Source organism: Camelina sativa, chromosome 3 (genome assembly GCF_000633955.1).
Source record: "Camelina sativa cultivar DH55 chromosome 3, Cs, whole genome shotgun sequence".
Classification (NCBI taxonomy): Eukaryota; Viridiplantae; Streptophyta; class Magnoliopsida; order Brassicales; family Brassicaceae; genus Camelina; species Camelina sativa.
Genome location: NC_025687.1, coordinates 5335263 through 5357047, shown reverse-complemented (window position 1 = coordinate 5357047; position 21785 = coordinate 5335263). Strand labels below are relative to the sequence as shown.

General features: G+C 35.3%; 7 protein-coding genes across 7 annotated transcripts in view; 3 read left to right on the top strand and 4 right to left on the bottom strand.

Annotated features, from left to right (window-relative positions):
* LOC104770936 (14 kDa proline-rich protein DC2.15-like) overlaps positions 1-874 on the top strand; it is a 3969-nt gene extending 3095 nt beyond the window's left edge. Inside the window, exon 2 of the mRNA XM_019243411.1 lies at positions 588-874. The gene's annotated coding sequence lies outside the window, so the exon portion shown is untranslated. The remainder of the gene's footprint in view (positions 1-587) is intronic.
* LOC104770918 (KNR4/SMI1 homolog) lies at positions 8220-9036 on the bottom strand. The gene is made up of 2 exons (XM_010495394.2): positions 8919-9036; positions 8220-8749 (listed from the first exon to the last, which is right to left on the bottom strand). Exons 1-2 carry the CDS (start codon positions 8931-8933, stop codon positions 8354-8356), a joined length of 411 nt encoding a protein of 136 aa, XP_010493696.1. The 5' UTR covers positions 8934-9036; the 3' UTR covers positions 8220-8353.
* LOC104770908 (rho GDP-dissociation inhibitor 1-like) lies at positions 12320-14283 on the top strand. Its single transcript, XM_010495384.1, has 5 exons — positions 12320-12763; positions 12904-12970; positions 13333-13557; positions 13659-13783; positions 13985-14283. Exons 1-5 carry the CDS (start codon positions 12575-12577, stop codon positions 14054-14056), a joined length of 678 nt encoding a protein of 225 aa, XP_010493686.1. The 5' UTR covers positions 12320-12574; the 3' UTR covers positions 14057-14283.
* On the top strand, positions 14603-15206 carry LOC104770901. Its single transcript, XM_010495372.2, has one exon. The coding sequence runs from the start codon at positions 14737-14739 to the stop codon at positions 15067-15069; it is 333 nt and encodes a 110-aa protein (XP_010493674.1). The 5' UTR covers positions 14603-14736; the 3' UTR covers positions 15070-15206.
* On the bottom strand, positions 15316-16236 carry LOC104770894 (BAG family molecular chaperone regulator 5, mitochondrial). Its single transcript, XM_010495365.1, has one exon. The coding sequence runs from the start codon at positions 16194-16196 to the stop codon at positions 15534-15536; it is 663 nt and encodes a 220-aa protein (XP_010493667.1). The 5' UTR covers positions 16197-16236; the 3' UTR covers positions 15316-15533.
* On the bottom strand, positions 16360-19844 carry LOC109124697 (fumarylacetoacetase-like). Its single transcript, XM_010495353.2, has 15 exons — positions 19483-19844; positions 18980-19058; positions 18829-18887; positions 18606-18730; positions 18441-18515; positions 18127-18202; positions 17910-18009; positions 17767-17826; positions 17583-17653; positions 17447-17509; positions 17286-17350; positions 17103-17199; positions 16895-17020; positions 16659-16734; positions 16360-16548 (listed from the first exon to the last, which is right to left on the bottom strand). Exons 1-14 carry the CDS (start codon positions 19687-19689, stop codon positions 16672-16674), a joined length of 1266 nt encoding a protein of 421 aa, XP_010493655.1. The 5' UTR covers positions 19690-19844; the 3' UTR covers positions 16360-16548; positions 16659-16671.
* LOC104778685 (leucine-rich repeat extensin-like protein 1) lies at positions 20256-21740 on the bottom strand. Its single transcript, XM_010503132.1, has one exon. The coding sequence runs from the start codon at positions 21738-21740 to the stop codon at positions 20256-20258; it is 1485 nt and encodes a 494-aa protein (XP_010501434.1).

Sequence of the window (21785 nt, the reverse complement as noted above, 5' to 3'; positions counted from 1 at the left end):
TATTATTGTGTCTTTATATATCTTAATATGTGGTTTCTTCTATTCTTCTTGTTAATTATGGTGTTCACTGGAGTCTTTTATGTCTCTGTCTGTGTGGTCCGTAAGACTTAAGAATTACATTTTCATTGTTTCCTATTACTCTTATTGGGGATATTGATGTATTGGTTCGTATTGCGATTCTATGAATTAATAAAACATTAAATTTTCTGAAAATTGTTTGGAATAAAGTTAATCTTAGTATATGAGAGTACATTTCTAACCAGTTTATTTCTGGTAGAATAAATCTCTGAAAATTGTGGCAACTACATATATAAGACTTCTAGAATATTAAAAAAAAAAACATTGTTATGTCTCCACTCAATAAAAAATAAAAGGCTACTGTAAGAAATGGTGAGTCACGGAAATCTTTAATTTAAAATCTCAAATATACACATCAAAGATAAGATTAATAAGAATAATATATACATAGTGAGAGATAAAGTTCGTCAAAATAGAAATAATATCAATTGTGGTATAGATATATCATGTCGGATCCTTTTATATAAGCATGCAATAGAATAAGTTTTACTAATAGATATAGCGNTGATATATAATTTAAACGCTTTTATATGTATATTTTATCTTCTTGTTTTTAAAGAGACAAGGTGAATCAATGTACTCTTATTATTGTGTCTTTATATATCTTAATATGTGGTTTCTTCTATTCTTCTTGTTAATTATGGTGTTCACTGGAGTCTTTTATGTCTCTGTCTGTGTGGTCCGTAAGACTTAAGAATTACATTTTCATTGTTTCCTATTACTCTTATTGGGGATATTGATGTATTGGTTCGTATTGCGATTCTATGAATTAATAAAACATTAAATTTTCTGAAAATTGTTTGGAATAAAGTTAATCTTAGTATATGAGAGTACATTTCTAACCAGTTTATTTCTGGTAGAATAAATCTCTGAAAATTGTGGCAACTACATATATAAGACTTCTAGAATATTAAAAAAAAAAACATTGTTATGTCTCCACTCAATAAAAAATAAAAGGCTACTGTAAGAAATGGTGAGTCACGGAAATCTTTAATTTAAAATCTCAAATATACACATCAAAGATAAGATTAATAAGAATAATATATACATAGTGAGAGATAAAGTTCGTCAAAATAGAAATAATATCAATTGTGGTATAGATATATCATGTCGGATCCTTTTATATAAGCATGCAATAGAATAAGTTTTACTAATAGATATAGCGAATGAATCCTTCACAAAACACCTTACAGAAAGATAATTACAAGAAAACTATCAAAACTTACTAAAATACGTTACGTACAGTACATATGTGTCAACTCTACAAACAAAATTATAACTTTTTTTAAGTATCAATGGTAGAAAAAATTATAGTTATCAGTTTGCTGTTATGTATAGTATCTCTTCCCTACAAAAATTTGCAATGCAATTCACTTGAAAATTTAATAATTTCTTAATAGAGTACGGCGACTTATTTTGAGCCACAGGTACAAGGAAAGATCTTAGACTCTTAGTAGACATCTGTCTCACACTGTGCTCTCGGGCCTGACGTCTTGATCAGTCTTTAAAATGTTGCGTCCTTATTACTATTGTCTTCATGTGAAGGCATTAACCGCATTACACATTTATATGGCCAATATTAATATAGATGCCCAAACATAAACAAACAAATACCGCCAATATATATACTCCTATATATAACCACATGTGTTTTGACGTGTGGAGGGGAGAAAATTTAGTGTGTATAAAACAAATTAATGTGTTTTGACAGCGGGGAAAGGGATTAATTCACTGGTTTTTATCTTTAGCTGAACAAAAAAAAAAACATAAGTTATCTGGTGTCCATAGATTGGTTGCTTAATCCATAAACATTTCTAGGAAAGACGTACACTAGATGGTTTAAGCAAACACTTAGGATTAATGAGTATTTTCTTCTTTTTCAAATATTTTCTTTCTCGTTGGTCCGAAAACAAAAATGTAGTGTAAACAAAGGGGATAATAAGAAAAGCCATAGGATCGATCATAATATATTTATATTATTATTTATTAGCTAGGCATTTCAGCAAATCCCACTTTTTATCTAGCGTTCGAAAAATCAAGATGAAATGTTTAAAATACGTGTATATATTATCAATGTACACAAAATTTCACCCTCTCTTTTTTTTTTCCAAAACCTAATTTAGCCGAATTCGTGAGTTTATTGTGCATATATATAATAGAAAATAGTTTTCAGCATACATGCAATTAATGATGATAAAAATAACATGATAACACGTTTGGGATTATTTCGATAAATCTTGAATGCTCTTTAGGATAGTGATCGTTTATCGGATGAAATAGGGCTACAAAATGTGAAGAAAATGACAAAATCAAACGTAATGATACACCAAATTAAGGAGTATATATCGTGTTTAATCGTGTATAGTATTTGAAGTTAAAAGGAGATGACTTCAGTTATAACATATTCAAGATTTTATTAAAATATAAATAAAAAACATATACAAGATTGCCCAAATCTTGATCATATATAAGATCTAACTATTAACAAAGAAATTCTTTTCCGTGAATAAAGAATCTAGTGAGGGAAATATTGAAGAGTAAGTTATAAGACCTCATTAACCAAAAAAGTTATAAGATCTCTTTTGGTCGTCACATGGAAGGAAGGAACGAACATAAAGGTGTGTTTTTGTTTTGTTTCGTCTTTTCGGGATAGTAGCAAGTAGCAAGTAGAAACTAGAAACCACTTCAATAAAAAAAGTTGAAAGATACAAGATCACGTATGGTCTCAAACCACATGCATTTCGAAAGAGAAAATCATTGTATATATATATATATATATGACTGGGACATTTATGCATATTAGTCCATTCTTTGTACGAACGAAAGTTATCATCTTAACATTAGAAAACTAAAAGAAAAAATGGAACAGTTATCATTTGTTATCGTTGATACAAATAAATACTATATGCATACGTACTAATAATCTCAACGTTATCTGTGGTAAGCAACATACGATGCTAGTTCGTAGAGTCAGAAAATGCTAAGGAATAGAGATTCCTTTCACGATCACTCCAATAACTAATTAACAAATGAAACATACAGAAATGTTTATAAAAAACAGAGGAAGTTAATTACACTTTGTGAGTTTGTGTCATCACAGTTTGCTGTCACGGTGTATTGCGTGTCATTTCAGAGTTGGATGGTCCCTAAGGAGTAATTGTAAATTCGGTGGATGCATATTGAGCCCGTGAACTCTCTTTGTTTTCTTCTTACTCTTAGTTCAACGAATATCGCCAAAATTATTTATAATGGGGATATCGATTAATTATAAGCATGAAACAGTAGAAGCAATCTCCATCTTTTGATTTGAATCATGAACATCATATTGTATCATGCATGGGCTAAAATCCAAAAACAAAGTAATGGATATATTGAAGCAAAGTTTTTGCAACGTACATTTTTATCAGATTTTTGCAGTGATTTCATTATTGCTAACAGATTTGAATCTTTTAAGTATTGAGTTGTGAAATTACAAACTTTGTTGATATGCTTTGAATATGATCATTTGTTGTCTGCGATAGCATAAGATCTCATGACTGTGTATATATAGGCTTAGCACACTTTTGTTGAACTACTAAAATGTGTGTCTTTTGTGTCTATAGATAAATTTCTCACATCTGTAATAACAAACGTAATGGTCTAAGATCTGTAGTAACCGGTTTTATGTATTACTCAAATGAATAAGATCATATTAAAATTAATTTAGGATTTATTTACATCATATATTGCAACTAGGCATGGGCAAATAAACCGAACACAAGGAACCGAACCGAACCCGACCCAAAATACCTGAACTCGACCCGAACCGTTTCTGTTAAAATAACCGATCGGTCTTCATTCTGAAATACCCACAAGTATCGGGTATCACCCGAACCGAACCCGAAAACCCGTGAGTAACTATTTATACCCGAACACATTTATACATACATGATATCACATATATTGCCATATATCTGTTTGCCTTATTCTCCTCTCCTTGAATCCGTGTGAATCTTCTTTACTTTGCATAAACATGCTGAAGTTGCCAATTTTTGTCCGATCTCAAGAATATTTGGCTTTTATAAACCAAAACTTTCAAATTGAATCTCCAAAACTTAATTCCGCCGTTAGCCTCATCTTTGGGTTCTCCGTTCATAGCAGCTAGAACTCGATCGATTGTAATCTTCATTCTCCTCTTTTTTTTTAATTATTGATTGTTTTATGTCTGAAACGCTCTTGATTAATTTATAGTATGATTTCAATTTCTTATTTAGTGTAATATAGAACCAGAGATTTAAGAGTACACGCCAATCGACTTTAACTTAGAACAAGCTATTATACCGTGAAATGTTTACATATTTTAATTTAAGAGTACACGCCAATCGACTTTAACTTAGAACAAGCTATTATACCGTGAAATGTTTACATATTTTAATTTAAGAGTACACGCCAATCGACTTTAACTTAGAACAAGCTATTATACCGTGAAATGTTTACATATTTTAATTTAAGAGTACACGCCATTTGGGTTTTGTGGGTACATTTCAGGTTTTTGTGGGTACTTTGGATATGTTCGATTATGTACTATCCATAACCGAATATATTTTGGATACATTACAAGTTTATTAAAATCAATACCCAAATAACCCGAACTCGATATGAACCGAACCTGAACACGACCCAAAATTATATGAACATATGTTCGGATTCTATATTAGTAAACCCGAACCCGAATTATCCTAAACCCGACCCGAACACCCATATGCCCATGCCTAATTGCAACATATAGTAAATTAGATTTGTATAGCCTAATTGCAACCGGTTTGTAACTAATTTACTTTTACTTACATTAATGATTAATCTATGACAAATTCCGTTTTCTTATCACAATTCTGATAGAAAAAATTCCATGAAAATGCGAAGGTGGGCTTAGCCCATAAAACATTATTTGCCTACAGATCTCGCAGACCGACTAAAGTAGGCCCAAATATATAAAACCAACACCACCAAGTGAATTCTATAAACGGTATCATCATCTTTTGTCTATGTGACATCTACAATAACGCATTATATAGACTTTCACTGATTCTACTGCTATTTTTTGTAAGTATGCCTCCGCTTTGAAAAGCTTCAAGTAAAAGAGTAGCTTTGTCGACGTCTGTAGAGGCGAATGGTTGCGAGAAAATACTCGCTACGGTTATAAAATTATGTTCTTTTCCAAAATTGTCAGATACACATATGACATATTCGAATACCCTCAGAAGCATAATTATAAGAAGGGAACAATCACAATGCATTTGTCGAGTTTTATTGTAATCGTAACTTTCGAAAGGGATTAATGTGTATCAAATTCACGACGAATTCGAATTTCCTTGTTAGAAAAAAATATCAATTTATTTGCATGCTCGCACCACGGAGATTATATATAGATTAAAAACCAAAAATCTTTTGGTAAATTCACAAAATTATTATTAAGGTAACTTTTTTTGATTCATATACTAAAACCAAAAATATCAGGTCGTTTGCATTCAAGATTCCATCATTGACCTTTTTGAAATTATCTTACTCATCTTGATGAAATTAAATAGAAACAATAAATTTTATTTATTAGATTCCTAGTTGGTAACGTTTATAATTAATGTGAAAAATGCCAAATAAAATCACAAACTTATACTAGCACATCTTAAGAGATTTCCATTGCTAATTGCAACGAAAACGCTTAAGGCACTTGTATATTTTATGGGGGGAAAAAACTGAATAATGTTGTATCACGTAAGAGGGGGTGTTAAACTTGATATTCTTAGGATTTGGTTGGATTTTAAAATTTTAGAATTCTGAAAGATTTTAGGAGATTTGATTGTGTTTTAGAGTTATTCTTTAAAAAAAAAAGGAAAATAAAATGTGATTATATGATATTCTATTAGATTCTATGAGATTTTAGTAAACTTTGAATGATTTTAAAAATATTTTATAACACCAAAAAAAAAAATCTATACCATAATATAACTATTACGTAACACAGAATTTGCCCTAAGTACGTTATTTCTATTGGTTGTTTGTTGGCCACGTGATTGATTTCCCATGGAGGATTTTTTTTGGCTTCAACCGTGTGAACCCTGAGGGAATCCTGGTGGGTGAAAATTTCTTCTGGTCGTTGCGTACTCTTGAATCTACTATGTGGCTAGGAGCTGTGGTAAACCAGGCAGGATTGTTGCTTGTAAAGGTGAGGACACGTGAAAGTGAAATAAAACTATGCGAATACAACTTGGAGGAGAAATCTATGAGAACCGTTGAAACTAGTTTGCGCACAAGTTTAGATTACCTTGAAAACATGGAGGAGTATGTTGCAACGCTTGTTCCTACTAGACCGCATGTACTAGTTAATTATCCCATTCTTTGAAGCTTGTCCTTTCTCAGATTGCTCTAATAGTTGACCTCTCGTAATTTTACGTTTCATTGAACAAAAAAAGACACTGAACCACTAGGTTGCAAGTCGTTTTCAAAACAAAGAAAAGAAAACAAGATTTTTACGTTTCTAGACAAGAACCAAAAAAGAGAAAAGAAAAAAAAATTACCCAACAAAGGAAATGAAACAATCTAAAAATAAAGCATAGTCATAGTAATGCATCATGACCCCATATTCATAGCATCAGTCCACATGCTTACAACTATATTTGCTCTCCATGTATTAGTGAGCACTCTTTGTTGTTCTTTAGTACCATGAAGTTGTTCTTCTTGTTCATCATTTCTTTGATCAACGTTAGTTTCTTCGACAGCATATCGTAGCAGTTAACTTCTACTTTTGACATAAAAATAAAACAGTAGATGAACAATAAAAAATCAAACAGAACCTTCGTAGGGTTTGACTAAAATGCAGAAACGTAGATGGGAGGAAACAAAGATGTCCAATGCAGCTTAATAAGTAGGAAAGAAAGATGTCCAATGCTCCTATGTTTACATAATCTTTTTAAAAAATGATATTATGAACAAAAGCAACTTACCCTGCAGCTTCATGACCAAAAATTTGTAGCAAAAGAGACTGTACCAAAAAATGAAGACTTCATCAGAGACTCTTAAGCCAAATTGAAAAGATGTTATTAGCAAAGAAACACAAACCTGAGACTCCCAAGCAGAGAGGTCACTACGACAGAGAGATGTACAAACCACTTAATCCTGATCTCAAGAGGTTGAGGTGGACTCACTACAACTTCCTCCATAACTAATGGCTCACCAAGACACCATGCCACCACTGCTACAAGAACTACCCAATCAAAAAATATAATCTTTCATAAACTACGACAAAAACAAAAAACCCTTTTTTGTTTACCTTTACAGGTTATTACTCGAGGTTGCTCGAAGGAGAAAGAAGTAGAAGACAACATTGTTATCCCCAAACCCCAATCTTTGTTCAAAAAAAAAAAAAAAGATATCCCTAATTTGATTGCTTCAAGCGCAAATTAGAAGTAGAAGAGGAAGAAACAGAGCTTCTTCATTCACCTAACACCGAACTCACCAACCACCATTGAGCTAAGTGATCCAACCACATTTAAAATCCCCAAATCTAACGAATCGGAGGATTGTACGGAGCATCAGGAAAACGTACCTTGATGATTCTTCAAAGAACTATTGACCATTAGATTCAATCGATTGCAGAAGGAGAAGTTACGATGATTCGATCGATTACGGTTTTGAGAGAGAGAAAGAGATGATGCATCAGTTGTTGGTTGTGTTGTGATAACTGGTTTTTTTTTTACAAAAAAAAAATCCTCAACAATTCCACCTTATAGCTATGATTTTGATACTCATATTTTATAACTAAAAAACAAACAAAAGTCTTGTAAAATCATTCAAAAGAACATTTTTAAAAAAATTTGTGATATTTTGAATAACAGTATATTTTAAATAAGTTTTGTAAATCATTAATTGAATAACAAGAGATTATAAAATATTTTAAATGATTTTACATAGATTCCAAATTGAATAACATAAGATTTTAGAAGATTATTAAAAATCATCAAATGAATAACAAGTGATTTTCAGAATACTCTAAAATCTTCTAAAATATTAGTTAATACCCCTCTAAATGTATTTTTTGCATGTAAACGCAAACGCAAATGGTTTTCTATCTACCATGTTTTAAGGTTTTAAGGTTGTAATTATATAAAAAAACCCAAACATCTGATTTCATTATAATAACAAACGAAAGAAAATACATAGTTATGAGATTTTGATTAAATAAATTAAAATAGAAAATGGGATGAGACCCAAAATAGGTCATATAGCTTTTTCCTTCAACTCACTCCTCGGCCTTCTCGACGACGACTTCCTCAGCAGCCGCAACTTCAGTCGGTTTCTCCTCCTCCACAACCGCCGGAGTCTCCGTCACCTCCTCCACAACCGCCGGAGTCTCTGTCACCTCCTCTGTTTTCTTCTCCTCCTCTACAACTGCCGGGGCTTCCGTGATCACCTCTGTCTTCACTTCTTCCTCCTCTGTTTTCTTCTCTGTTTCATCATCTTTCTTCTCTGCCTCTTCCACAACGACTTCTTTGCTCGTTTCTACGACTGGTGCTTCGGTTTCTTCTTCCGTCACGGCGGTGACGGATTCTTCAGGCTGTTTGGTCACCACTGGCTCCTCCACTGTCTTTGTTGGTACCTCAACATTCTCTACTGCTGCTGGAGTCACTTGTTCAACCTGTAAGCGAAAACACACCTTTATTAAACGAAAAAAATCTGTATGCCATCGCCGTTTTATATCAGCGTAAACAATATGATCATTAATCAAATCTAGACATGAACAAAGATAATGACGTACAGATATAGATTTATAATCTGACTTAAGAAACAATATATAAAGACAATACCTCAACGGTGGCCATCTCGAGATGAAGAAGCTAAAGAGGAGAAATATATTGACAATTATAAGAAGGGGAGAAGAAAGTGTATGTGATGCTTTGGTGAGTGAAGAGATTTGATCAAGAGATGAGGTATTTATAGTAGAAGCAAATGATTTACAATAATGTTTGCGAACAAAAGTATGTATAAATTATTAGTTTTTTTTTTAGCTTGTCTACAATTTAATGTCAATAAAGAATCGTGATAATGAGTATGGCACATGAAAGAATCATTTTTTGCTTATATAAAAACAAATTGTACCATTATACACCTCATGCCACATAGGTATAGAACATCATCACTTAACCATTAATTATCAAGTTGTAATTAGAAAAAAAAATCTTTAATCAATTTTCAACTAAGAAATTCAACTTTAATTTACAAAAAAAAAGAAGAGAGCAATAGAATTTCTTGAGAAGTTTATTGTTGTTTTCTTCTTCTGCGCGATCTCAGTGAACGTTACAACAAACCTTTCATGCTATTAACGTTGAACTTTCAATTAAACTGAACGTTACAACATCTCATGTGAAAGTTGACCTCTTTTAGAAATCCCATCAGTTAAAGCTATTAAGCTACCATTAAATGATCTTTTCACTAGGTACTGTAACGTTTGAATTCTACAGCATAAAATTTAGAGGTCACATTCACCTCTCTGCGTATTCAACCTAGCTCTAATCATTTGCGATTTCGACTTATTTTAAAATTTTTGATTTTTCCTACCATCAATTTGTTTGATTTTTCACATTACATCACATGCCACGAAAGAAACAGGTTTAAAGAACTTGCTTTTTTTTTTTTGGGTCAAATTAAAGGTTTAAAGAACTTGCTAAAACTGTGTGTATCAGTGTATATATATAATGATTATCTTTTCAACATTTTGATCAGGTTTAACGAATTGAAATTGATTATTGTCTGCCAAAGTGAATGCAATCTCTACTATTAGAGTCAAACAAATTTTGAAAAATCAAAAGTATTTTTTTTATGAATAAAATAGAATCCGAAATTTGCGTGTTCAAATTTTCACATATTTAGTACTACTGCTCTATTTTAATTTTGGTACTATATTGACTAGGATGACGTGGCTACAAGTTAAAGCGGGCCCGTGTGAGTGTGAGCCAGGTAGGATTCGTCATGAATGTGGACCCTTGTACATCAGTTTACTTTTAACTAAATAAAGATTGATTGATTTTATGATTTTAGATGATTGTATGAAATATAATTAACGTTACAATTTTTTTTTTCATTCAGTTAGAAAGATTGATTAGTTATGTAAAGCATATTGATGCTGGTAAAAAACAAATTGTGTGATTGATGTTTTCTCTAATAATTTTATTCTTTTTTCTTTTATTGGCAAGATTACAAGTCTTAGGTCAAACTCTTTTTGTAGAACCCGGAAGTTCATTTTATATGATATTCACATTCCTACCATTATTTTTTTTCTCTAATTAGGTATTATATATGTTCGTTGTTGCTGGCATCAACAAGCAGTAACAGTTATTAATTAGTTCTAAGCCAATAGATAATGTTTAGGTCTTAGAGAACCTTGAAAACAATATATATTTAAGGTTTACTTCTTCTTTTTTTGTCGTCAATATTTGGGTTTATTACTTTTACTTGTGGAAATATATAAGAAGAGCAAATTGTGATTATGATTTTGTTTTTTTTTTTCCCGAAGAAAAAGCTAAGATACAGGCAACAGGCCACGTACTCATCAGTCATCACAATCTGTAAAGAATGGCCAGCAGAAAAGCTGGTAAAAAGGGTTGGACGGCTAAGATGACCCCCTGGACCCCCATGCCATGGTCCCATTGATTGTGTATATTTGTCCGAAAATTAACTAAACACCAATAATGCATAAAGGATGATGTTACAAAATTGGAATTTTTAGGTAGAAATAGGGAGAAAAAGAGTTAGATATCTTAGGTATAAGTCAACACCGAGGGACATATCGATCAGTTATAGAAATCTACAGTATAATCTTAACATAAATAATGCATCTATCACCCCTATTGCACTGACATCACCAAAATTCAGAGGTATGAAAAAAAAAAGGAAATACACATATATATCCCTTCCTTCTCGAGTTTAATTAATAGATACTTTTGTTCGACGTAATTGATAAATAGTTATGATGTCGATCTGAAACGAAAGTTGCAAACAATTCACTTTTGGTGTCCCAATTATGATAAACGTCCCATGTCTTGAACATGTGTAACGTTAAAGCTGGACAAAGTGAAGGATATGTGTCTGTAGAATATATTTTCTCTAACGTTTGGTTTTACACCGTTGATTTTAAAAAGAAGATTTAAATCTGATGGTAGAAGATTCATATTGTAAGGTTTATCTTAGAGAAAGGGAATCTCTTCGTCGCCAAATTAGTTGGCATTTGCAACTTGACGGTGATGAACCTTTATAATAGGGTATTTACAAGTGTCAATCTGAAAAGGTCCGATTTTGCTCGAACAATAGCCAAAAAAAACACAAAATTATATAGTATATTTTTAGACTATACGTTTATACCTGATGTCATTTTTATGCTATATACAATATTGTGACAACTAAGTGGTGGATCATGGATGTAAAGTTCTCATACCATTAGACTTTGGGCTTGAGAGGCTTAACTAAACTGATAAATTCTCCCCTCTCTCTTTAATACCCCTGATTTTTAGACCAATACCTCTCCATCGCTACGACTTATGAGGTTCGCTAGTTGTCTCATGATGGTTTATAACAAAATAATTACATAGAGCAAAGCGATAAGTCTCCTCCATTACCTCTGAGTTTAGACCAATCTTTTCCTGCCGCTGTGTCTTAGACATGAAACATGCGTCTTCCTCCTTAAGAAGTTTCCAGAAGTTCTACTAACTTCTTCCTAATTATTATAAAAAAACTTGAATATGGACTCAAAATACAACATATTTCTAAAGACTCGTAATAACATGGTGTAGTTATATATTTTATCAACAGTTATATATTTTATAGATAAAGATCTTTGTCTCGTACATGTTTTCCAATTATAACACAATTACACAAAAACTTTTTCTTATTGACAAAATAGTGTTAATTAAAATACTTTTTCTAAACGATTTAAGTTATATTTTTTTTTGATAATTTCATTGTATTTAGTCTCGATGAAAAATACATGTATATGAGACGTGAATACGTATATCGAGTTACATGCATGCATGCATGTACATTTAGTTAATTATATTGTACAAATTATACTATTTAGGAAAAATGAAATCCTGTGAACGGGAAGACTACAAGTCTTAGTTATAAGGATCACCACATGACTTTTTCTTCCCAAATCCATATTTAAACATTCCTCAAACAAATACACCAAATCTTTCTCCCTAGCTCTCTCGTTGTCTTATAATTCTCAATATTTCTCTTCTTTGTTACTTTCTTCTCATTCTTTTTGACGAAAAACAAATCCTATAATTAGACTCTTTATTCTCTTTTTTTTAAGTCTTTTAGTTGTCTCCCTTTCTTGAATTGTTTTTGTTGCATCCTCGTCAGTTACGTTGCATAACCATCTCCAGGAAATCATATCCAAAGTAACCGTATAGAGAATTTATAGGAGCCGAATTATATCAGAGACCGAATAGAGATCAGGAAAGCAAACATGGGTTTGAAAGATGAAGAGAATAAAGCTGAAGGGTCTTCAGAAGAGCCAAAGGGACAAGGGCTAAGCAGGAAAAACAGCCATAGCTCTATATGTCCGACTGATGATGACGACGAAGAGGAAGAGGAAGACAAGAAACTTGATCTTGGTCCCATGATCGCTCTCAAAGAACAGCTCGAGAAAGACAAGGTTTTGATCTCTCATAGTGTCATGTTATCATGGTTTCATAAACCTCGATTGCATTTTGGCTATATAATAATGGGTGATTTTGGTTTTCATATCTCAACGACAATCTAATCACTTTTCTACAATTAAAAAAAAATGTTTAGGATGATGAAAGCTTGAGGAGATGGAAGGAGCAACTTCTAGGCAGCGTAGATCTTGAGGAGGTCGGAGGTAAATACCCGGTTTATATCATAGCAGATGAATCCTGTTAAAGAATTTCCAATGAGTACAAACTTTAATTAGTCCATCCCAAATTCCATATATCTCTTGCCTCCTTTAATTGCCATCAAGTGAATTAACGTAAGATAAGACTAGACCAAGTAACCATTTTTTTTTTACGTCAAATAAGCATATAAGAATATTATCTTCGTGAGATATTACAAGAAAATAATGTGTCACTTTTTTATACTTAGATATACAGATAAGAGTTATTGTTTTTCTAGAGTTCACTAGCCCACAATGAATGTTGTTTTTCAAAGAAATTGTAGATACATGTATATGTTTTGATAGAGTAACACAAAATGTAAATGCAGAGACTCCGGATCCGGTGGTAAAGATATTGACCTTAACACTTAGGTCACCGGAAAGAGAGGACATGGTACTAACGATCCCGGAAAACGGAAAACCGACTTCGAAAGGACCATGGTTCACTCTCAAAGAAGGCGCTAAGTACAGTCTTGTATTTACTTTCCGTGTCACCAACAACATTGTGTCCGGCCTACGGTACAGCAACACAATCTGGAAGACCGGAATTAAGGGTATTTTACCTTTTACACATTCTTTTTCCACAATTACACAAACTTTAAATTAGAAGCCTTTCTCTAATGTTTTCTCTTTTAACTCTTTGTGGAGAACACAGTGTATAGTAGAAAGGAGATGCTAGGGACGTTTAGTCCACAGGCGGAACCTTACAATCATGTCATGTTTGAGGAAACTGCCCCCTCTGGTTTGCTTGTTAGAGGCTCCTATTCCGTTAAATCTAAGGTACCGAAACTCTAATAACTAACAGTTTTGAATATACTAGACTGAGGACGTATTGCATTTTCGTTATTTTAATAGTTACAACTTAAAAGAGATAGTAATGAAAAAAAAAAAAAAGAGTTTAAGAAAAACATCAGTTTACCGTAATTTGTTAGATTGCTCAAATATAAAGGGAATTATTATTGTCTTTCTAACAATTTTCAGTTCGTCGATGACGATAATAAGTGCTACTTGGAGAACAACTACAACTTCGACATTCGCAAGAATTGGGTGTGATCTATCACATAATTTAATTACTGGAAGAAGAGAAAAATGTATATATACATCATTTTTCTACATATTATTTTCTCTCTAATTCAAATTCTGTCATAATTTAATATTTGCTCATAGAGTTCTTCGCCTAGTTTTTTCTTTTTTTTTTGATGATTCGTGATCTCACTTGATATAGACAATTTGTTTGGTTTTCTGTAAGTTACCTTTCTCGGGTTATATTTAATATTGCAAACTAGCTAGAGATCGATTGAATTATACTTTGTTTTCAAGATGCAAGAATAATATAACATGATTTTATTTGCTGTAAAATAAATTGACTACGCCATCGTTATGGATTATAGATTTCTGTCAAACACATTTTTCTACTATATTTCTGTGTTACAGAAAATATTTTAAAAATGGTTGAAAAAAAAAAGAGATTGATCAAGAACTCATTTAAGGAAATTGTACACTTCAAGAACATTTAATGAATGCCTCACTTAAATGCATCCTTGGTGCACAGCACTATCAATCTCGTATTTAACTCTTGTGGAAGTCACTAGATAACATAACCTAACCAAGTAACCAATAGATTACAGCACTATTTTCGTATAAAACCTCTATATAAATAAAGCCAATATCATTCTCAAAGAAGATACTAATTTCAACTCTCTTTCTCTCACAAACCGAAAACAAATTCCAACATGAAGAAGACCTACAAGTTTCAAAGCCTCTTCTCTTCTCTCATCTTCCTCATAATCCTGCTATCGATTTCGAGAGACACCGCCGCCACCGACTCCGGTAGTGTCTGCCGTCATCCGCCGTCACGAAACAGCTGCAAGACATGCATGGCGGAGCAAATGAATTACGTTTGTCCTAAGTGCGTGCCGGTGCTCCGATGCATGGCTCGTTGCCTTTGGGGAGGTGTGAATCAGAGGAAATGCACCACCACGTGTGGTTGCGACACCACGGCCAAGCCCTCGCTGTTCGAGTGTAAACGCTGCGTTTCCAGGTGTAAGTGTAGTTGTGCGGCTTAAGAAACACGTAACAATCGACTTTTTTTAATTAATCTCCTCTTGATGTTTGGAACTTGGAAGTAATAATAATGTATCAACTGCTGGATCTTTTGTAGTTTAACCTTTATATATGTTATACATGTTGATTAATCCGTACAGTTCATATATAATTAGTACTATTCACTAATCACATACTTACGTGAGTTTATTGAATTTTTTAGTGTTACTACTAACCCGATTTCTTCTTAGCAATAATATGGGCCCAAATTCTCCTATGATCCATGACTTTATTTAGAAACTACGCGACGTTTTCGTGGATGCAAGACGGCGCGAATTCCAGTTCACATACATACAAAAAGATATAATTCGTTTGTGATTTTATCAACATAAACAGAGTAAAAAGTAAAAACAGATTTAAAAAAAAAAAAGAGAAAGATGCTCTAATCGTACACCGCGACACACCGGATTAAATTTTTTAACCGTGGTCATTCTCTGAGAAATCTCTGGAAACATCTGAAACCCAAATACTGAGCACAGAACCTCTCCATTTCCTCACCGCCTTTCTCTCTACACATCTCCTCCTCCACAGCTTCTTCCCAATACATAGGCCACGCGCCGCCGCCTTGACCGCCGTCAACTCCTCCGATATCGTTGTAGTTCCACCACTGAATTTCGTCTTTGGTCTCCGAGATCGAATCGAGTATTTCCTGCATCCCTACGATCTTGCGACTCACTTTCCTCCGAGCTTCTCTGATCGACGGATCTAAACCAGGTACCGAGTCGAGTCTCAGAAGCAGAGACATCAGAATCTCGTTCATCCTTAGACGTTCCTTCTCGTCGGTTCTAATGGCGTCTACCGTGTCTTGCCGTTGGATCATGCTCTGTACACGATTCGCTTCTCGATTGACGGATGAGATTGTCTTGTATAGGTTTCGGATCCTGTGAGAACGGTAGCCAGACTGGATCCTCGCTGCTGCTGCTGCGGCGGAGGAGGAGTTAGTCTGGGCGGTGGATTTCGCCGCCGGTGTTGGAGTTTCGATCGGAATTTGTTTGGTTGATGGAGCTGGAGGGGTATTATGGTCATTATAAAAAGTGTGGATAATGGTGGTGGTTGTTGTCGACGATGAGAAATTTTTTGAACTTCTCATTTTTTTTTTTCCTGTTTTTGATATGGATGAGAATTTTTCTGACGGTGGTCGTTATTGTGACTCATGTAGTCATATATAACTCGTGAATGTGAGATAATATAAACTCACTCACTAGTCACTAGTAAGTAAAAGACCAATTATTCAAAGTTTTTGTGACCGACCGTTACTAATCGCTTTTATGTAGAAAGTTATTATTATTCCGTTGTGTTTCTTTATCAAAGATTCAATAACATATTACACCAATATCGAGATGATTTTATTATCAGTCGGATGGGGTTATCTACTTAATCATCATATTCATAACCCAAGTGCGTAATCGTGATTATGGAAATCTTTCTTTTCACCATAATTCCTGCAAATAAAGTGAAAAAAATGAACTAATTAATTATTATTGTGGTCTAAATATTAATAATTCAGGGTTATAAGGAAAATAGTTATTAATGTGATAAAAGGTACGTTTACCGGCGAGAGTAGATCAAGGGAGTGAAGGTACAATTTTCCCAGTGCATGTTCCAAATCCGACATTGTAGCCATCTCCCTGCACCAGTTTAATCATCGCCGTAGTTTGATTAACAAGTGTTAACCAAAATGTCATACACACGTTCACAATTATTTGGAATTGTTGGGACATAAACAAAACTAAACTTGTGTTAGTTAGCCTTTTTTTTTTTTGTTAGTTAGCCTATAGTCTTTTTTACCTTGCATAAACCTGAGAAGGTCACCTCGTCACCGTCTTGGAGAAATGTCTGAGTTGTTCCGTTGAGTGATAAAGGTTTCTGTCCGTTCCAGGTTAACTCAAGTAGGCACCCATATGAATCTGGCTCCTGCGTTAAGAATCAAGAAACAAATGTCCTTGTTATGTTTTTAGTCGTCGCATGAGGAGAGAACCAGTTTGAAAGAGTTTACCGGTCCGCTTATGGTTCCGGTTCCAAGGAGATCACCAGGCCTTAAATTGCAACCATTAACGGTATGGTGTGCTAGCTGCTGCGTTATGGTCCAGTATCTGTCAAGAAAAGTTAAAAAGAGTTGGAATCATACTGTGTCAATTATATGGAGAACTAGATAAGAGACTATAGAGGAGGAACTCACAAGTTTTGGAAGTTGCTCTTTGTCACTACACAAGAATCATCTTTGCCAGAAGGTTTCAGTTGAACCTACAAGCGGAGAAGCATGATATTTACTTTTTATTTAATCCACCATAATTTGTAGTTGATAGTGAAAATGAAAAATATTAAACTCCACGATGCTACCTCCAAAGAGATGTCATAATTTATAGAATCTTTCTCATCCAAATATGGCAATGGAGGTGGATCCTGCAACCATTATCTTAGATTAGAGAATCAATTGATTGCATGGCACAAAAAGAATGTGATGCCGAGTACCAACCTGCTTGGGAGCTTGAACACCGAAAGGCTCAAGCGCATCTAAGGTAACAATCCAAGGGGATACAGTAGTCCCTACAACACAACAAATCAACATTGGCTGAAGTTCCTTGCTCAAATACTCCAACTAGTATAAATGAAACCGACGTTTTGAAGCCAAATATCAATCTTGATTACTAAGTTCTTACCAAAACTCTTCCCTAGGAAAGGCCCAAGAGGCACATACTCCCACGCCTGAATATCCCTAGCTATAACAACAAACATTTCATAAAGCAGGTCATGCACGGTCAAGTTAAAGATAACTCAAAGAATACTATAACGAAGTAAGTACCACTCCAGTCATTCATCAGTACTAGACCAAATATATGATCCGCTGCATTATTCACGTCAATGGGCTTTCCCAATTCATTTCCTGGACCAACCACAGCAGCCTGAATATCATGTGATAAAAGAGATATGTCAATGGTGTAATGCTAAACTAACACCAAATAGCATCAACTGAATGTTTCTTAAGCAAATCCACACAAACTGAGGCATCGGATGCTTACCATTTCAAGCTCAAAATCAACTTTCTGAGATGGTCCAAAATATGGGACAGAGTTTCCTTGTGGATGGCCCTGACCTCTGGAAGAATTAAAAACAAGAACAAATAAAACTGGAATTAGCATTTCAGTATTAATTTTCCAAATCAGTTTCAGTGTAAGAATATCTTACAAAATCTCTAACAAATTAAGAACTATTTTTCTTGTCAAAGCATAAAACCTTACATAATGCATGACTTCGAATATGACATGTGAATCCTTAACAACCATTCTCAGTATTAGAACCAAGAAAACAGATAACAAACACACAATTTCCTAACCTTGGTCGAATAATGTCGGTCCCAGAGATGACAATAGATGATGCCCTTCCATGATACGCAATAGGAAGACGAAACCTGGAAAACATGGTCATGTCATGTAAAATTTGCAGAGTCACTTGACCATTACATGAAGAAACTCTCAGCTCAAAAGTAATATAAACGCACCAATTTGGGTTTATCGCATTTTGAGGTCCACGAAACATAAGTCCGCAGTTCTTCGCGTGATGCATAGATGCAAAGAAGTCTGTATAGTCCCCAATCACCATAGGAACAATCATTTCTACTTTACTCTACAAAATCCGTACCAAACAAAGACACAATTAGTAAAATAGCTTCAAACAATCTCATCTCCGCCTGTTTCAGGAACAAATTTTTTTTAAGTACTAACCATCTCATAGAATGACTTTCTCCTCAAAACATCATTATCTCGTAAGATGGGTTCATTAGCTGCATCAAAACATACCAAAACCAAAACCTTAAAAGCCAAATAACAAACTCTGCATAATTTACAAGAATCAATAGGATCAAACAGAGCTTACATGACAAGATTCTTTGAAGCGTAGAGCGTGCTTCCTTCCACGCAGGCCGTCCCATGGCCAAGAACTTATTCAAATTAGGCTGTAAACACAGACCACAGAAACTTAAAACATTAACAACAACAGAAATAGACTAGACCATGAACAGAACCTGATCCTTATAAATAACATAACCCTACACCACTCATGTAGCTTAGTGTGAGCAATAAACTATAACCATCAGATCATAAAAGAAGGTAAAAATCACATCAAACCCAGCAATCATGGTTGGCAAAAGTTCAAAACTCAAAAAGCTCAAAGTGGACCAATTGAAGCAACGAGCAATTTAGTAGAACATCCGAATATATCAAGCTAAACGGGATTGGATAATACAGTGAATACTTGGTCGGTGACGCAATTACAGAGCTACTAACCAACTTAACCATTGAGCAGACTTGAGAAAATATCAGTTCCTAGGAGTCATAGTAAATTAGTAATCCGAGTTAATAGGAATCGAGAAACCGAACCTGAAGGAAGCAATCAGCGTCCTTAAGGATCGGACCATCGAAAAGCCCAGCTTCGGCAATCGCGGAGAGGTCGAGGACCAAATCGCCGATAGCGACGGCAGGACGAGGAGTGGAGTTCGATTCCGGCTTGAATACACCATAAGGGAGATTCTGGATAGGGAAGTGTGAGTCTGGACCAACATCGATAAAGGACTTCAACAACGCCATGGACAGGACGAATAAAAACACTAAAAAACGACGACGTATGATTCTCCGGCGAAGTTTCCCAAGCTAAATTCCCAAATCTCTCAGTAGCGAATAGATAAAAGAGAGGACAGTTATTTCCAAGTAGTAGGTAGCGTTTAGATTTTTTTAAGCTGCCGTTCTTAAGATGATGACTGAGAAGTTGACGTCATATACTATAAAAAAATACAAAGATGACAGTTTTCACCTAAATAATTCAATTTTAGTTTTGAGATAAGAAAATTTTAATGTTTATCATTATTGTTTATACAGAACATTTTAATAACAGATACAGAGATGAACTTTGAAGTGAAATCTATATACTCTCCAATGCTGCTAATGCAGCTGTGTTAGGGGGGAAAAAAAGATGACAAAATATCCAAAAGAAGAGAAAAAATATATATGGAAAGAAAAATAACTGAAATGTCTTTTTTTTCTTTAAAAATCAACAAAACACACAAATTAAAGTCTCGCAGCCAAAAGAATGTAATTGTGAGTAGTCGTTAATCATAAGGCCAGAATGCATTTTTTTACTCAATGGGGTTTGAAAACTAGTAGTAAGACGGAGGAGAAGGAGGAGACGCATCATACGAGACACTTGGAATCGGTGGAAGAGACGTTTCCGGGTAGGAAAGAGGAGACGGTGGTGGTGATGATGTGTATGAATATTCAGGAGTTGGTTCGTAAGTAGTACTCGGTGATGCTTGTGGTGGATGGCCTTCGTTACATCCCTTTGCTGGTGGCGGAGACTGGCTTGGTGAATAGTAGTACTCAGTTGGTGGTGGAGGACTTGGTGTTTCTGATGGATAGTATATTGGTGACGGGGGTGGAGGACTTGGTGTTTCCGACGGATAGTATACAGGCGATGGTGGTGGCGGGCTTTGTGTTTCCGACGGATAGTATACAGGCGATGGCGGTGGCGGGCTTTGTGTTACTGGTGGGTAGTATACCGGCGATGGCGGTGGCGGGCTTTGTGTTACTGGTGGGTAGTATACCGGTGATGGTGGTGGCGGGCTTTGTGTCACGGGTGCGTAGTATACCGGTGATAGTGGTGGCGGGCTTTGTGTTACTGGTGGGTAGTATACCGGTGATGGTGGTGGCGGGCTTTGTGTCACGGGTGCGTAGTATACAACAGGCGGTGGCGGAGACGATTCAGGACACGGTGGGGGTGGACTTGGGGGAGGCGGGGGTGGAGATGAGTATACGTAAGGCGGTGGCGGTGATGAGTATACGTAAGGCGGTGGCGGTGGAGGAGATGAGTATACGTAAGGCGGTGGCGGTGATGAGTATACGTAAGGCGGTGGTGGAGAGTAAGCTCGAACGGTAGGTGACATTTTGGAATAAGGAGGCGGTGGTGCAGAGTATGCTCTGACGGTTGGCGACATCTTGGACGACGGTGGTGGTGGGGGAGAGTATGCTCTGACACTAGGCGACATTTTGGATGACGGTGGTGGGGGCGATGAGTACACGTAAACCGGTGGAGGAAGTGTCCGGAACTGGGGTGCCATCTTGAACGTGGGTGGTGGTGGAGAAAAGATGTTGAAACATCCAAACTTACTGCAATCAACAGGACGAGCAAGCAGAGATGAGCACTGCTTAGCCGATCTTTGACTAGCCAAACCTATGATACAGTTCATGGAGCCGTTCACCACAGCGTCTACTAACGAACCAGTTGCGCATACCGGGGGACGACCGGTGAAGAAGTTAGAGGAGTAAGTAAAGTTCTCAAGGTTAGTAAGCTGGCAGATACTTGTAGGAATGATTCCTGCGAAGCCATTGTTAGCCACGTGAAGCTCTTCTAAGCTCTTCATGTTTCCGATGCTAGATGGTAACGGACCTTGTAGACTGTTTGAACTGATGTCGAAAACTGTCACTTTCTTGAGGTTTCCGATTTGAGGAGGTAAACAACCGGTTAAGTTATCGTTGGAGAGGATAAGCTCGTTGAGTGTCTTCCCCATTTGACCAATACTTCCCGGTATGCACCCTCCGAGATTGTTGTCCGCAAGAACCAAAGCGGAAACAGGGGAATTCCCCATGTTCGTGGGAATTCCAAACCGAAACCGGTTATGGTTCAAGAATAT

Coding starts and splice junctions, on each gene's coding strand:
- LOC104770908 (XM_010495384.1), top strand. CDS start 12,575: ATGGGTTTGAAAGATGAAGAGAATAAAGCTGAAGGGTCTTCAGAAGAG. Junction 12,764..12,903: donor AACAGCTCGAGAAAGACAAG/GTTTTGATCTCT, acceptor AAAAATGTTTAG/GATGATGAAAGCTTGAGGAG. Junction 13,784..13,984: donor CCTATTCCGTTAAATCTAAG/GTACCGAAACTC, acceptor AACAATTTTCAG/TTCGTCGATGACGATAATAA.
- LOC104770901 (XM_010495372.2), top strand. CDS start 14,737: ATGAAGAAGACCTACAAGTTTCAAAGCCTCTTCTCTTCTCTCATCTTC.
- LOC104770894 (XM_010495365.1), bottom strand. CDS start 16,196: ATGAGAAGTTCAAAAAATTTCTCATCGTCGACAACAACCACCACCATT.
- LOC109124697 (XM_010495353.2), bottom strand. CDS start 19,689: ATGGCGTTGTTGAAGTCCTTTATCGATGTTGGTCCAGACTCACACTTC. Junction 18,010..18,126: donor TTGATTTTGAGCTTGAAATG/GTAAGCATCCGA, acceptor CATGATATTCAG/GCTGCTGTGGTTGGTCCAGG. Junction 17,510..17,582: donor GTGTTCAAGCTCCCAAGCAG/GTTGGTACTCGG, acceptor TAATGGTTGCAG/GATCCACCTCCATTGCCATA.
- LOC104778685 (XM_010503132.1), bottom strand. CDS start 21,740: ATGGGGAATTCCCCTGTTTCCGCTTTGGTTCTTGCGGACAACAATCTC.